The sequence below is a fragment of the Gorilla gorilla genome, chromosome 18 (assembly GCF_029281585.2).
Source record: "Gorilla gorilla gorilla isolate KB3781 chromosome 18, NHGRI_mGorGor1-v2.1_pri, whole genome shotgun sequence".
NCBI classification, from domain to species: Eukaryota; Metazoa; Chordata; class Mammalia; order Primates; family Hominidae; genus Gorilla; species Gorilla gorilla.
The window spans coordinates 98159166-98175764 of NC_073242.2; the positions used below are offsets into that span (position 1 = coordinate 98159166).

A 16599-nucleotide genomic window follows, 5' to 3' on the forward strand; every position below is an offset into this window, starting at 1 on the left:
TCAATACCCTAGGAGTTAAATTTAATTTTAGGAAAAACTGTGTGTATCTCTGTTTATTCTTACTGAGAAGCAGTGGTTGACTTAGTCATTCTAGCAGCTTCTCCCAGGTACTCAATAACAGCTTCTTCAGGCAGAGAATTATGTATAAAGTCACTGAGTTCCGGTTACCCTATAGAGTTTACAGATAGAGAACTTAATCTTACACAAAGATAAATGTCTCCCCTTTTGTATTCCTTGTATATTCTTTCTTCACTGTTTTTATCATCATCATTATCATACAAGTAATACATTCTCAATGTTTTTAAAAAATTTCAACAAGAATGAAGTATATAAGGTAAAAGGCAGAAGCCCTTCTCTTTTCCAAAATGGGAGTTAGAATATGTCCTTGAAGGCTGGGCTCAGTGACTCATGCCTGTAATCCCAACACTTTGGGAGGCTGAGGTGGGAGGATTGCTTGAGCCCAAGAATTCAAGACCAGCCTAGGCAACATAGTGAGACCTTGTCTCCACACACACAAAAATAAAAATTAGCTAGGTGTGCTGGTGTGCACCTGTAGTCCCAACTATTTAGGAGGCTTAGGTGCGAGGATCACTTGAGCCCAGGAGGTTGAGGCTGCAGAGAGTCATGATTGCACCACTGCACTCCATCCTAGGTGACAGAGTGACACCTTATCTCAAAAAGAAAATAAAAAAAAAAGGATACATCTTTGAGATTCCCATAGTGTACATTAGATATTTGGACATTTTTTCACATTTTAGTTTTGAAATAGATGTTCAATAATGAGTATGATAAATAAGTTATATTCTTCAATAAGACATAGTCAGATTATTTCTTTTTTTCTTTTTTTGAGACAGAGTTTCTTTCTTGTTACCCAGGCTGGAGTGCAATGGGCTCGGCTCACTGCAACTTCCACCTCCCGGGTTCAAGCAATTCTCCTGCCCCAGCCTCCCAAGTAGCTGGGACTACAGTTGCCCACCACCATGCCCGGCTAATTTTTTTGAATTTTTAGTAGACACAGGGTTTCACCATGTTGGCCAGGTTGGTCTCAAACTTCTGACCTCAGGTGATCCACCCGCCTCAGACTCCTGAAGTACTGGGATTACAGGCATGAGCCACCGCACCCTGCCTATAGCCAGATTATTTCTATACTGTAGATCTGTTCATATGTCCTCTCAGTCACTTTCAGTTATTTAAAGGGTATTTTGAAAGCAACAGATGCATTTCGGGGATCCAAGTGGTCCCTCTCAGTGTCAAAAGGATCTTTGGATAAAACTACCAGCCTTCTTTTAAAAGAGAAAAAAAAAAAAAAAAAAAAAAACCACCTGGGCTCTGGGCCAACCATGGGAGGTGAAAGCATGCCAGTGTGTAGAGTGAAGAGATCTAGCCATCTTGACATGCCCAAACAAATCACACTAGCTCTTCCACCCTCTTCCTTTCAGAGAAGAGCTTTCATTTCTGGCAAAAGAGCTGAGTGGAGGGAAGGCAAAAGCCCGGAAGGGGGAAGGTAGATACAAGATGAAATTGTTTTCACAGAGTTTCAAATTGAGCAGGATTACAAGTCTTAACTTGTCAGGGACTGAATCTCTATCTCATTCTCAGATTTCTACCTCAAATAAAATAAGTTGAGAAACCATTAACTGAAAATAATTCTATCCCTTGAAGGATCATCTAATTGGACCTGGCATGGAAATTTGGAATGCAGTCCTGCGAAGTTTATCATCTCCATTTATGTCCTGGAAAAGGGAAGATTTCTTTTACATCCTGACCTGGTTTCTGTACCACTTACTTAACAAATAAGCATTTAGAGAATGTCTCTCATATATGGTCTCTCGGTAAATTCTCTAAGTAGTTCTGGGAAGTAGACATTATCTCCATTTTTAAAACTTCTTATTTGAGATGTAATTTACATACCTAAAATTCACCCAATTAAAACATGCAAGTCAGTGGTTTCTAGTGTCTTTAAAGAGTTGTGCAACCATCACCACTATCTAATTTTAAAACATTTTTATCATTTCATACCCATCAAAAGTCACTTCCCCTTGCTCACTCCCCCAACCCCTGGCAACCACTGATCTACTTTTTAATCTCTATGGATTTGCCTATGCTGGACATTTCATATAAATGGAATTATACAATATGCAGTCTTTTTTGTCTGGCTCCTTTCACTTTAGCATAATGTTTTTGAGGTTTGAGGTTTCCTTTTTATGACTTCATTCCTTTTTATGACTGAATAATATTCCATGGTATTGCTTAGCCATGTTTTATTTATCCAGCTCATTAATTGGTGGACAACTGGGTTGTTTCCACTTTTTGGCTATTATGACGAGATCAGGTGCGTTTGGGGTGGTATCCCCGTAGACTGGGCTATTATGAATAGTGTTGTTAGGAACATTTGTGTACAAGTTTTGTGTGAACGTATGTTTTCATTTCCCCTGGGTATATACATATACCTAGGAGTGGAATTGCTGGGTCGTATACTAAGTCTATGTTTAGCCTTTTGAGGAACTGCTGGACTATTTTCCAAAGCAGATATACCATTTTACATCCTTACCAGCAATGTATGAGTGTTCCAATTTTTCCACAGCTTTGCCAATACTTGTTATTGTCTGTCTTTTTATCAAAGCTGTCAAGGTAAAATAAAGTATAAAGGTGAATCTCTATATTTAAAACATCTTATTTGAGAAGCAAGAATTGTAATTTGGTGCATACATGCAGACCTAATGGTCTTCCATATGTCTGAAGAACAATGAGAAGGTTGGAGGTTTTGTAAACAGGAGAAATGTTACATTTTGTTCTGGAGAAAGATCATTAGGACTAGTAAAGTTTTGGAGATCTGGCAAGCTCTGATTAATGAGTGACAGCAGTGGGTAAAATGAGTCTTAGAGTCACAGTAGGTTTGTTTCAGTAGCTGTTAGATAAAACTGGCTTTAGGCTACAACAGGCAGTTTCAAAAGCCAGGCTTGTAGGGAATTATATTTTTGGAGCAATGTTATGTGCCTTGTTTTTTTTTTCCCTGGTCTCTCAACTCCATTTTAGTTGGATATGAGAGGCATGACCCAATTAATATGATCCACTTTCACATTTTCCCCTTTTGATTAAGATCTTTTTTTGAAAGCATTGCCAATTAACTACTTATAAGTTAGCTTAATTGTCCCTCAGAGCTAGGATGGACCTGTTCTGGTTGTCTTTGTCCCACATCAGCAGGGAAGTATGGGGGCTTATGTCAGTGACCTGGGCCATATTTGAGTAGCAGATTCCAGAAGGAAAAGTGTTCCTAGGGTACATTGTTCTAGAGTCAATTATCAAGTTCTCTCTTAACAGTTCTATAAGCATTAGCAATCATCTCGAAGGATTGGGTTAACATTACTTTGTTGGGAGAGCTGGCATTATAAAGATTAAACAAGCAGTAAGAACAAAGCTGGCCAGTCATGGTGGCTCACACCTGTAACCCCAACACTTTGGGAGGCTGAGGCAGGAGGGTCTTTTGAGCCCAGGAGGTCAAGGCTGCAGTGAGTTATGATCACACCACTGCACTCCAGCCTGGGTGACAGAGTGAGACCCTGTCCCAAAAAAAAAAAAAAAAAAAAAAGCAAACAACAATAACAACAACAAAAAAAACCTTAAAAGTTATAATATAAAAAATAACAACAATATAATAAATTTAGTTTGTAAAATGCTTTTGAACTAAGAGCCCAAGACTAAGGGCAACAAACTAAACAAATTAAAAGACCATGGTGGTTAGCCAGGTGTGGTGGCAGGCGCCTGTAATCCCAGCTACTCGGGAGGCTGAGGTAGGAGAATCACTTGAACCCAGGAGGCGGAGGTTGCAGTGAGCCAAGATCGCGCCATTGCACTTCAGCCTGGGGAACAAGAGTGAGACTTTGTCTCAAAAACAAAAACAAAAACCATAGTGGAAACTGGGTGAGACCTGTAGTTGTCATTAAGTAGTGTTTTATGACTTGCTTGCATTAAACAGAAAATTGCCGACTTTAGAAAGGGGACCACCAGTACAATTTGAACAGTAAGTTGTGTTAGGGATATTGTCTAAGCTGTTCACTAGGTGTACTAAAAGGATTTTTTTTTTTTTTTTTTTTTTTTTTGCCATAAAGCATGGATATTTTATTCTAGGAAACGGAAAAAACAAAACAAAACAGGGAACACATCTTTCCACATACCATTCCAATTTAACTGACATTAATTCAGAAAAGCTAGAGCAGATATGCATGTGCATATGTATAAATATGTATATGTATATACACACATATTTTCAGATTTTAATCTCATTGGTGTTCATATCTTGATTACATGATTTTTAAAATAATTATTTGCAACTTCACACATCTCATAGTTGTCTATGCAGTCTCTTTTTGCAGTCTGCTTCAGTTTCTAGTGTGCTGTACATATCTACATCTTCTGGGTGGGACTGCCTGTGATTCATGAGCTTGGGGTCAGGCATAAACTGTGTAGCACCTGAGCTGGATTCTGATTTGGTCTGACTACAAGGATTTTTTAAAAAATATGATTAATTTCCTTCCCTCCCTCCCTTCCTTCCTTCCTTCATTTCCTTTCTTTCCCTTCTTTCCTTTCTCTCTCTCTCCTTCCTTCCTTCTTTTCCTTCTTTCTTTTCTTTCTTTCCTTTCTTTTTCTTTTGTTTTTCCTTCCTTCCTTCCTTCCTTCCTTCCTTCCTTCCTTCCTTCCATCCTTCCTTCCTTCTTTTCTTTCTTTCTTTCTCTCTTTTCTTTTCGTTTCTTTTTTCTTTTCTTTTCTTGACAGGGTCTCGCTGTGTCACCAAGGCTGGTCTCAAACTCCTGGGCTCAAACTACCCTCTGCCTCGGCCTCTCAAAGTGTTGGGATTTACAGACATGAGCCACCAAGCCTAGTCCTAAAAGGATTTTTTAGGTCAGATTTTGTCAGGTTATCAATAACAGTTGTTGACTGTGAAATTTTAATTACAGCATCTTATCAAATGAAAAGAGGAGCATTAAGGGAAGTAAGGGTCTCATGATATGTGGAGTCTTGTTTTGACATCTTAGGAAAAGCTGTTTGCAGCCTGGACAATGTCCACTTCTCATCCTGGTTTGTAGTCTGAATGTCACTGGTTAGGGCATTGGACAGTTTGGTGAACTTTCTATGTGGCCTATACATCAGGCCGACAGGCACAAAACTTGTTTATAAAAATTTCTGAGGTTTTAGCTTATAGGGCTTTAGGAACAGAGCAATTCCCGTTTTAGTAATTTTATGAAAGAAACTTGGATTGTAGGAACTTGGGAGATTTTAGGACCTAGACTACTCAAAAATAGATAACAATAACTTGAAAACAGTGTACAGAGTTATATTCTAATAACAGGTATATTATAGCTTTCTTTTGGGAACATAATTTATTTTTTACATTGAAAAATAAAATATTTCCTATTGAAATATAGGAATCTCACATTTAAACAGTCTTGCGGCTGGGAAGCCAAACCAAGGCAGACTTTACATTTATTTATAGTCTTAAAGTTTCTGGGCCTGCCAGAAAGTGACAGTTTTATTTACTTACTATAAGGCTGGGAACCCTTGAAGTCAGGCATTTTATGTGTATTTTTAAATATGACATTTTAGTCAAAGCCTTGGTAATATAACTAACATTTAAGAGCAGAATTTTATTGGGTTTATGTAAATAACCATATTGTCCTAAGAATATTTAGAAATAGTTTTTGAATTTTGGAGGGATTAAGTAAGGAAAAGAAAAAACATGTTTTTATCTTTGTTTACAAAAGTACACTTTATCAACTTGTCGGAAATGATACATAGCTTAAGAGAAATTTTTTTTAAATTGGGGAGACAAAGTATTTGCATAAAGTAACAATGTTTTAAATAAAAGTCATAAAACGTTAGTTATTTAATCTCATAATTAACTCCTATTTGATCTCTATTAGTAGTTTTATGAATCTATTAGGTTTTTTTTTATTAGAGTCTTGTAAATTTGTATTGAGTCTGTTGATTTTAAAGTTATCAGAACTGGGCATGGTGGCTCATACCTGTAATCCCAGCACTTTGGGAGGACGAGGTGGGTGGATCACTTGAGGACAGGAGTTCGAGACCAGCCTGGCCAATATGGTGAAAACCCCATCTCTACCAAAAAATACAAAAATTAGCCAGGCACAGTGGTGCATTCCTGTAGTCCCAACTACTCGGGAGGCTGAGGTGGGAGAATCACTTGAACCTGGGAGGTGGAAGCTTCAGTGAGCCAAGATTGCACCACTGCACTCCAGCCTGGGTGACAGAGAAAGACTGTCTCTGAGGGAAAAAAAAAGACAACTTAGGTTTAATTTTGGGGAAGTTTCTCAAAGATATTAAAAGGCTGAAAATATTTGATGAAAACAGAATTACAGTTGGGCATAGTGGCATGTGCCTGTAGTTGCAGCCACTTGGGAGGCTGAAGTGGGAGGATTTCTTGAGCCCAGGAGTTTGGGGCCAACCTGGGCAACATAGGAAGACCCCCCGTCTCTTAGAAAGGGGGAAAAAAACAGAATTACAGGTTACTGTAAAATTATAGCCATTTATTTAACCAGTGTGATAATCAAAAGACTTTAAAAGTAATGCAGAGCCAGGCACAGTGGCTCACACCTGTAATCCCAGCACTTTGAGAGGCCGAGGCAGGTGGATCACCTGAGGTAAGGATTTCAAGACCAGCCTGGCCAACATGGCGAAACACCATCTCTACTAAAACTACAAGTTAGCCGGACGTGGTGGCAGGTAATCCCGGCTACTTGGGAAGCTGAGGCAGGAGAATCTCTTGAACCCGGGAGGCAGAGGTTGCATTGAGCCGAGATCATGCCACTGCGCTCCAGCCTGGGCGACAAGAGCAAAACTCCATCTCAAAAAAAAAAAAAAAGTTACATGGATGTTAAAACCTTAATCCTTTTAAAGCTCAGTTTTTTAAAAGTGATCAAAAACATAAGGCAATGCAGAAAATTATCATGGTAAAAGGTAAAGAAAAACCTCTTACAGTGTGATTGTTTTTTCTAAAGGGAATCTCATTTAGATAACATGGAAGTCAAACCTGATGAAAAGATTGTTTGAATTTAATCTGACATAGGAAGAATGGGTCTAGGTTTTAAGAGTAACAATTTAGATACATCAAGGAAAGTGAGGAATACAGAATCAAATTATATTGGAGGAAAACATTGCTTTTTTAGGCCATTAAGATAAACGTTTTCGTGTCAGGCCATAATGGCAGAATTAGAACTGGAGAAAAAGTTCAGGAGCTGATGACAAAGTTGAAGGAGAGAGTTATCATCTCAGGCCTTTTTAAGGGGAGAAAATGCTAAATGCAGTGATGTATGACCTATAAATCACAGGTAGCAAGATACTGCAAAAGTCGAGCCTCTGAAATATGAATCTGAGAAATTTTATTTCATTTATTTAATTTTTAATTTTTTTTTTTTTTTTTTTTTTGAGACAGGGTCTGACTCTGTCACCCAGGCTGAAGTGCAGTGGCACAATGTCAGCTCACTGGAACCTCCACCTCCTGGAGTTCAAGCAGTCCTCCCACCTTAGCCTCCCGAGTAGCTGGGACTACGGGCATATGCCACCACACCCAGCTAATTTTTGTGTTTTTTGTAGAGACAGGACTGTGCCATGTTGCCCAGACTGGTTTCAAACTCCTGGGCTCAAGCAATCAGCCTGCCTCAGTCTCCCAAAGTGCTGGGGTTACAGGTGTAAGCCACTATGCCTGGCCTTATTTATATTTATATTCTTATTTTTATTTTTTATTTCTCTTTTTTTCTTTTTTTTCTTTATTTTATTTTATTATTTTTATTTTTTGAGACAGGGTCTTACCTTGTCACCCAGGCTGGAATGCAGTGGCATGATTAAAGCTCACTGCAACCTGAATCTGAGAAATTTTTTTTTTTTTTGAGATAGAGTCTCGCTCTGTCACCCAGGCTGGAGTGCAGTAGCGCAGTCTCGGCTCACTGCAAGCTCCGCCTCCTGGGTTCACACCATTCTCCTGCCTCAGCCTCCCGAGTAGCTGGGACTACAGGTGCCTGCCACCACGCCTGGCTAATTTTTTGTGTTTTTTAGTAGAGATGGGGTTTCACCATGTCAGCCAGGATGGTCTCAATCTCCTTACCTCGTGATCTGCCCTCCTTGGCCTCCCAAAGTGCTGGGATTACAGGCGTGAGCCACCGCGCCCGGCCAAGAGATTTTTTTTTAAACAGTGTCTGTAAAGTATTGTCTTGGTCTCAATTTTTTGCCCTTTAAGATAAGAATCTCCTCATTCCTTTTAGTATGGGAAGGGGGTCTTTTATATGAGAATTTTATTTTTTGCTTTTAAGAAACAGCACGAAGGTCAAAATAATATTTTTTTAAATATCTGCTAGTTTTTACATGTTTTTTACTTAAATTGTCAGCATGCCAGCCTAGCTGAGGAGTTTTGGAAAAAGAGAGTTAGCTTAGAGCAAGAGAGTAAGAAGGAATTCTAAGAAGGGGAGGGGCAAGCTCCAAAGAGGAGAGTCTCAACCAACTTTGAGATAGTATTTTATAGCTAGTCAGTCTTTGAGTCCGGGTTGGGTTTGGTTTTTTTAGCCTCAAGATATCCCTTGAGATATGAGTCTTATTTGGAATGTATGATTTTATTGCCATGGTCTTTTAGTTTCGTTTTAAGAACAACAGACTGCATGATCCCTATAATGTTTGAACATGTTACCAGCTGGAATCTCAAAATATATCTTGGCATGTCTTTGAACTTTGAGAGCCCATTTGTAATTAAACTTATCTAGGTGACTCGGTTTAATGTTGAATATACAAAAGCCAATTAAATGCAAGTGTTGAATATGCAAAAGCCAAATAAACACAAGTGCTGATGGAAAATAAAGTATGTACTTACCAAGAGGACGATCAGCTGCCTTTCCCAACTGAAGGGAAAAGGAAAAATTCTTTCACCCAGGCCTCAGCCTGGAGGAAAAATATCTCTTCACTCAAACCTCACAGCTGAGGTCTGCCAGGAGGAAAAGAGTCCTCCCCAACAGATGATCTCCCAACCAGAGAGACCCCCCTCCAAACAAGAGGAGGAAAGACCTTCTCTAAGCAAATCCCAAACAAAACAGAACTTTACCCAAAGCAGGAGTGCCATCCAGGAGACTCACCAGGGAACACCTAGCTGACTCGTGGGAGAGAGGGTGCTCAAAGGCCCTCAATGTGAGTACCTTATGTCATAGTTCCAAGGGCCGATGATTTTTCCCAAGGTGAGTCAGGTTTGGAATCCCACTTCTGACACCACATATGTCAAAATCAAATAAAATATAAGGACAAATCTCTAAATTTAAAACATTTTTGCAGAAGCAAGAATTGCAATTCAGGGCATACACAGGGTGGTCTTCCACATGTCTGAAGAACAAAGATAAGTTTAGAGGTTTGGCCGGGCACGGTGGCTCACGCCTGAGGCAGGCAGATCACTTGAGGTCAGGAGTTCGAGACCAGCCTGGCCAACATGGTGAAACCCCATGTCTACTAAAAATACAAAAATTAGCCAGGTGTGGTTGTGCACACCTGTAATCTCAGCTACTCTGGAGGCAGGAGAATCACTTGAACCCAGGAGGTAGAGGTTGCAGTGAGCTGAGATCAGGCCACTGCACTCCAGCCTGGGTGACAGGGCGAGACTGTGTCTCAAAAACAAAAAAGAAGAAGAAGAGGAAGAAGTTTGGAGATTTTATAAAAAGGAGAAATGTTACATACTGTTCCAGAAAGAAAGTTCATTGGCACTGTAAAGTTCTGAGCAGCTGACAAGCTCTGAGGAGTGACAGTGGTGGGTAAAACTAGTCTTAGAGTTGCAGCAAGTTTGTTTCAGTAGCTAAGATAAAACTGGTTTTAGGTTACTTTTTTAAATTTCTTTTTTATTTTATTTTTTAAAAATTTCTTGGTTTTAGGTCACAATAGGGAGTTTCAGCAGCTGGGCTTGTAGGGAATTATACTTTTGGGGCAATATTATGTGCACTGCGTGCTTTGTTTCCCTGGCCTCTCAACTCTTAGTTGGGTATGACAAGAATGACCAAATTTGTTTGATCAGCTTTCACATAGCCACCCTAATGGGTGTGAAGGGGTATCTCATTGTGATTTGATTTGCACTTCACTCATGACTAGGGATGTTGAAGATCTTTTTATGAGTTCATTGCCCATTAGTAAATCTTCATTAGAGAAGTGTCTATTCAGATTCTTTGCCTTTTTTTTTTTTTTGAGATGGAGTCTCACTCTGCTGCCCAGGCTGGAGTGCAGTGGCATGATCTTGGCTCACTGCAACCTCCACCTCCCAGGTTCAAGTGATTCTCCTGCCCCAGCCTTCTGAGTAGCTGCGATTACAGATGCCTATCACCACACCCAGTTAATTTTTGTATTTTTAGTAGAGACAGGGTTTAGCCATGTTGGCCAGGCTGGTCTCGAACTCCTGACCTCAGATGATCCCCCGCCTTGGCCTCCCAAAATGCTAGGATTATAGGCGTGAGCCACTGCGCCCAGCCTCTTTGCCCATTTTTAAATTTTTTTTTCCTTCCTATCATTGAGTTATAACAGTTCTTTATACATTCTGGAGAAAAGTCCTTTATCAGATGCATGATTTGCAGATATTTTCTGCCATCCTGTGGATTGTCTTTTCTCTTACATAATGGTGTCATTTGAAACACAGAAGTTTTTACTTTCAATGAAGTCTAATTTCTGTTTCTTCTTCTTCTTTTTTTTTTTTTTTGACACTGAGTCTTGCTTTGTCGCCCAGGCTGGAGTGCAGTGGCACGATCTCGGCTCACTGCAAGCTCCGTCTCCTGGGTTCACGCCATTCTCCTGCCTCAGCCTCCCGAGTAGCTGGGACTACAGGCTCCCACCACAATGCCCGGCTAATTTTTTTGTATTTTTTAAGTAGAGACAGGGTTTCACTGTGTTAGCCAGGATGGTCTTGATCTCTTGACCTCGTGATCCGCCCACCTCGGCCTCCCAAAGTGGGGGGATTACGGGCGTGAGCCACCGCGCCCGGCCTTTTCTTTTCTTTTAAGACAGGGTCTTACTCTCACCCAAGTTGGTGTGTAGTGGTGCGATCTTGGCTCACTGTGGCCTTGATATCCCCAGGCTTACTACAGCCTTGGCCTCCCACCTCAGCCTCCCAAGTAGCAAGTAGCCAGGACTACAGGTGCACACCACCATGCCCAGCTAATTTTTGTATTTCTTGTAGAGACAAGATTTTGCCATGTTGCCCAGGCTGGTCTCAAACTCCTGGGGTCAAGTAATCTGCCTGTATCAGCCTCCCAAAATGCTGAGATTACAGGTGTAAGCCACTGTACCCCACCTAATTTCTCTTTCATTGCTTGCACTTTTGATATCATTTCTAACAAATTGTTGCCTAGCCCAAGATAATGAAGATTTATTTCTGTGTTTACTTCCAATAGTCATACAGATTTCACTCTTACATTTAGGTCTGTGATCCACTTCGAGCTAATTTTTGGATGTGATGTGAGATATCCCCATTTTATAGGTGAAAATTCTGAGGCCTGAGTGAGTTAAGTTCCTTTTTCAAGATTACACAGCAAATAATTTGAACCATGTTCTTGGCCTCTTAATCTTAATCTTAATCTTATTTTTCCCCCAGTATACTAGGTTACTTCTCTAGAGCTTTCAAATGATGATAGAAATTGGCCATGTTGTTCTATCTTTAAAATTTAAAGGCTGGGCGCAGTGGCTCACGCCTGTAATCCCAGCACTTTGGGAGGCCGAGGCAGGCGGATCACGAGGTCAGGAAATCAAGACCATCCTGGCCAACATGGTGAAACCATCTCTACTAAAATTACAAAAATTAGCCAGGCATGGTGGCGTGTGCCTACAATCCCAGCTACTCAGGAGGCTGAAGCAAGAGAATCGCTTGAACCAGGGAGTCGAAGGTTGCGGTGAGCCAAGATTGTGCCACTGTACTCCAGCCTGGCGACAGAGTAAGACTCCATCTCAAAAAAAAAAAGATGTATTATGATTGTCAATAATATTTATTAAAATTAAATAATGCTTAATTATGTAGAAAGCTTTGATTCTGTCAACAAGCCTGAAATATAATAAGACTAGATATTAAAACCCATCTTTTTTTTTTTTTTTTTTTTTTTTTGAGACAGAGTCTCACTCTGTCGCCCAGGCTGGAGTGCAGTGGCATGATCACAGCTCACTGCACGCTCTGCCTCCTGGGTTCAAGAAATTCTTCTGCCTCAGCCTCCCAAGTAGCTGGGACTACAGGCACACACCAACATGCCCAGCTAATTTTTGTATTTTTAGTAGAGATGGGGTTTCACCATGTTGGCCAGACTGGTCTGAAACTCCTGACCTCAGGTGATCCGCCTGCCCCGGCCTCCCAAAGTGCTGGGATTACAGGTGTGAGCCATCACTCCCAGACTACAACCCATCTTTTATAACTGAAGAATTGACTTGCCTACAGTCACAAAAGTTGGGAGAGTGATGGAGCTGGGATCAAGCCATTTTACAGGGATTCCCAGTCTCTTGTACCTTATCTTACTACAGTGCAGCTGATATATATATATGATGCCTTCTTTCCCTCTCCCAAGCCAGAGATTGCATTTCAAAGCCCACAACACTTGAGTTTTACACTAGCTTCATTTTTTGAATATCTGTCCAGTGGTTTCTTCTATCAATCAAAGATTGATACATTCAAATTTGCATCAGAATATTTAACAATTTAGTACTTACATGTAAGTAAAAGATGATCCGGCTACTTCACTGTTAGCTATTTTCACTTTCCAAGATTGCCTTGGATGTAAAGAGAAATGACAGTAAGTAACTATTGTCATTTATTATGACAAGTTAGCATTTATTGAGTATCTCTGTGCTAGTCACAGCAACCCTGCAAGTTAGGAATTATTCTCCCCATTTTACAGATGAGGGAACTGAGGCTTAAGGATGTTAAGTAACTGGCCCACAGTGACTCAGATACCTCATGACAACATCAGGATTTGGATTTGTGCCTCTGGCTCTGAAGTCTACATTTTTGCCACAGGGAAAAATAATCAGTCATAGTGCCCTCATTCTTTCTGTTCTCAAGATGCAAGGGCTGAGTTTCCTAGTGGTCTTAAGTATAGGAGAACCAGGCCTACCTTTGGAAAATTGTTTCACTATATATCAACCCTGTTTATAACTTAATAGTATGCTGACTTCATGCTTGATTTTTGTTTTATTTTTGCTAACTTGGCAATGTGTCAAGTGTTAATTTTTAAGTAATCTCTGTGTGTATCTTTGAAACTCATCTTTCACATGGACTGTGAGTATGTATTACCTCACACACTGCCCACCCTTCTTCCTGCAGACAATCATTAGTGTTTCAGCATTGAAAGTATCAGCATTGTTTTAGGAGCATTAAGAAAGAGGCTTCAGAAATCAGTCCTGGGTGGCCGGGTGCGGTGGCTCACGCCTGTAATCCCAGCACTTTGGGAGGCCAAGGTGGGCGGATCACCTGAGGTCGGGAGTTCGAGACCAGCCTGACCAACATGGAGAAACCCTGTCTCTACTACAAATACAAAATTAGCTGAGCGTGGTGGTGCATGCCTCTAATCCCAGCTACTTGGGAGGCTGAGGCAGGAGAAACGCTTGAACCTGGGAGGGGCAGGTTGCGGTAAGCCGAGATCGCGCCATTGCACTCTGCCTGGGCAACAATAGTGAAACTCCGTCTCAAAAAGAAAGAAAGAAAGAAATCAATCAATCCTGGGATTTATCCAGTTTACTGAGAGCGTGAGTTAAGTAAGCACGTAGCTTTCTGTATAGAACTTTTGAGATCTGTTGTATTTCTGGTGCCAATAAATGACATTTAAAAATAGCTTACCTTGGCCAGGCATGAGGGCTCACACCTGTAATCCCAGCACTTTGGGAGGCCGAGGCAGGCAGATCACTAGAGGTCAGGAGTTTCAGACCAGCCTGGCCAAAATGGTGAAACTTTGTCTCCACTAAAAAGACAAAAATTAGCCGGGCATGATTGTCGGTGCCTGTAATCCCAGCTACTTGGGAGACTGAGGCAGGAGAATCGCTTGAACCCGGGAAGCAGAGGTTGCAGTGAGCCGAGATTGCACCATTGCACTTTAGCTTGGGAGACGAGCGAAACTGTCTCAAATAAAAAAAAAAAAAGCTTACTTTAAAATAATACAAATTATGAGGATGTGAAGAAATGTTGCCGGTAGAAATGTAAAATGGTACAGTTGCTTTGAAAAATAGTCTGGCCATTTTCAAAAGGTTAAACATGGTTAACATGTGACCTATCAGTTCCACTCCTAGGTATATACCCATGAGCAATGAAAACATATGTCCACACAAAAGTTTATATTTATAGATATATATATATATAGGCATTATTTATAATAGCTGAAAAATGGAAACAACATACATATTAATATCTACCGCCTGATGAATGGATTCATAACATCTGATATATGTACACAGTGGAATATTATTTGGCAATAAAAAGGAATGAACTATTGATTCATACTGCAACGTGAATGAATTTGAAAATATGGTAAGGGCTCTCTCCAGTCCGTGCCTCCAAGATGACAAAGAAGAGAAGGAACAATGGTTGTGCCAAAAGGGGCCGCGGCCACGTGCAGCCTGTTCGCTGCGCTAACTGTGCCCGATGCGTGCCCAAGGACAAGGCCATTAAGAAATTCGTCATTCGAAACATAGTGGAGGCTGCAGCAGTCAGGGACATTTCTGAAGCGAGCGTCTTCGATGCCTATGTGCTTCCCAAGCTGTATGTGAAGCTACATTACTGTGTGAGTTGTGCAATTCACAGCAAAGTAGTCAGGAATCGATCTCGTGAAGCCTGAAAGGACCGAACACCCCCACCCCGATTTAGACCTGCGGGTGCTGCCCCACGTCCCCCGCCAAAGCCCATGTAAGGAGCTGAGTTCTTAAAGACTGAAGACAGGCTATTCTCTGGAGAAAAATAACATGGAAACTGTACTTAAAAAAAAAAAAAAAAAAATATGGTAAGGAAAAGAAGCCAGACACAAAAGGCCATGTGTTGTATGATTCCTATATGAATGAAATGTCCAAAACAGACAAATGTATAAATTCAGAAAGTAGAGTAATAGTTGTCAGAGGATGCGGGGGATGGAGGAGTGAGGAGTGACTGATAATGGATATGAGGTTTCTTTGTGAGGAGATGAAAATGTTTTGGAATTAGATAGTGGGGATTATTGCACAGCCTGGTAAATATACCAAAACTAACTGAATTGTACACTTAAAAAAATTAAAGGCTACACCTGGTGGCTCATGCCTGTAATCCCAGCACTTTGGGAGGCCGGGGCAAGCAGATCACCTGAGGTCAGGAGTTTGAAACCAGCCTGGTCCTACATGGGGAAACCCCATCTCTACTAAAAATACGAAATTAGCTGGACATAGTATGGGTTCCTATAATCCCAGCTACTCTGGAGGCTGAGGCAGGAGAATTGCTTGAACCTGGGAGGCGGAGGTTGCAGTGAGCCGAGATTGAGCCACTGTATTCCAGCCTGGGCGACAGAGTGAGAGTCTGTCTTAAAAAAAAATTTAGGATGGGCGCGGTGGCTCACACCTGTAGTCCCAGCACTTTGGGAGGCTGAGGTGGGTCGATCATGAGTTCAGGAGTTCGAGACCAGCTTGGCCAACATGGTGAAACCCCATCTCTACTAAAAATACTAAAATTAGCCAGGTGTGGTGGCGGGCACCTGTGAGCTGCTCAGGAGGCTGAGGCAGGAGAATCGCTTGAGCCTGGGAGGCGGAGGTTGCAGTGAGCTGATGTGGCACCGTTGCACTCCAGCCTGGGCAATAGAGCAAGACTCTGTCTCCAAAAAAAAAGTAAATTTAAAAAATTTAAAAATAACGTTAAAAACTCAGAACAGTACTATTGTTTTTTGTGGAGCTCTCAGGACTATGAAGGATGGGTGGGCAGGATTTAGACACTCAAATGAGTGTGAGGGGATTGAAGCTGAGGGAAAAGCAAAGGTAGGAAGATGTTCAAGAGTGGGGCCAGACCAGGTGCTGTGGCTGCTGCCTGTAATCCCAGCACTTTGGGAGGTCGATGTGGACGATCACTTGAGCCCAGTAGTTTAAGACCAGCCTGGACAACGTGGCAAAATCCTGTCTCTATAAAAATTTTAAAAATTAGCTGGGTGTGGTGGTGCATGCCTGTAGTCCCAGCTACTCTGGAGGCTGAAGTGGGAGAATCACTTGAGCCCAAGAGGTCAAGACTGCAGCAAGCTGTGATCATACAACTGCACTCCAGCCTGGGTGACAGAGACCCTGTCTCAAAAAAAAAAGGCGGGGTGGGGGGCAAATATCAAGTATAACGGAAGGGAAGCAGTTCAGATTGTTAGTGGAGCAAAATGGGCATGAAGGCAAGGTATAGGAGTCAGTATCTTCATCTCCCATTTTTCAGACAAAGAAACCAGGGCTAAGAGGTTACTGCTTGGCCAACCAGTATGTAATAGAGGCTGGATTCAACTCCAAAGCCAAGGCCCTTATTTATGCCTCTGTACTTCCTTCCTTTTTCCATTGCATTTTCTCACCTTTGTCAAAACACCATGGCCTCTGTTCTTTTTTTTTTTTTTTTTTGAGACG

At 41.2% G+C, this 16599-nt stretch overlaps 2 protein-coding genes across 3 annotated transcripts in view; both read left to right on the plus strand.

Moving 5' to 3' along the window:
- TANGO6 (transport and golgi organization 6 homolog) overlaps window positions 1-16599 on the plus strand; it is a 241422-nt gene that overhangs the window by 91135 nt on the left and 133688 nt on the right. The window lies entirely within an intron of this gene.
- On the plus strand, window positions 14538-14966 carry LOC109023669 (small ribosomal subunit protein eS26-like). The gene has a single exon (XM_055366282.2). The coding sequence runs from the start codon at window positions 14553-14555 to the stop codon at window positions 14826-14828; it is 276 nt and encodes a 91-aa protein (XP_055222257.1). The 5' UTR covers window positions 14538-14552; the 3' UTR covers window positions 14829-14966.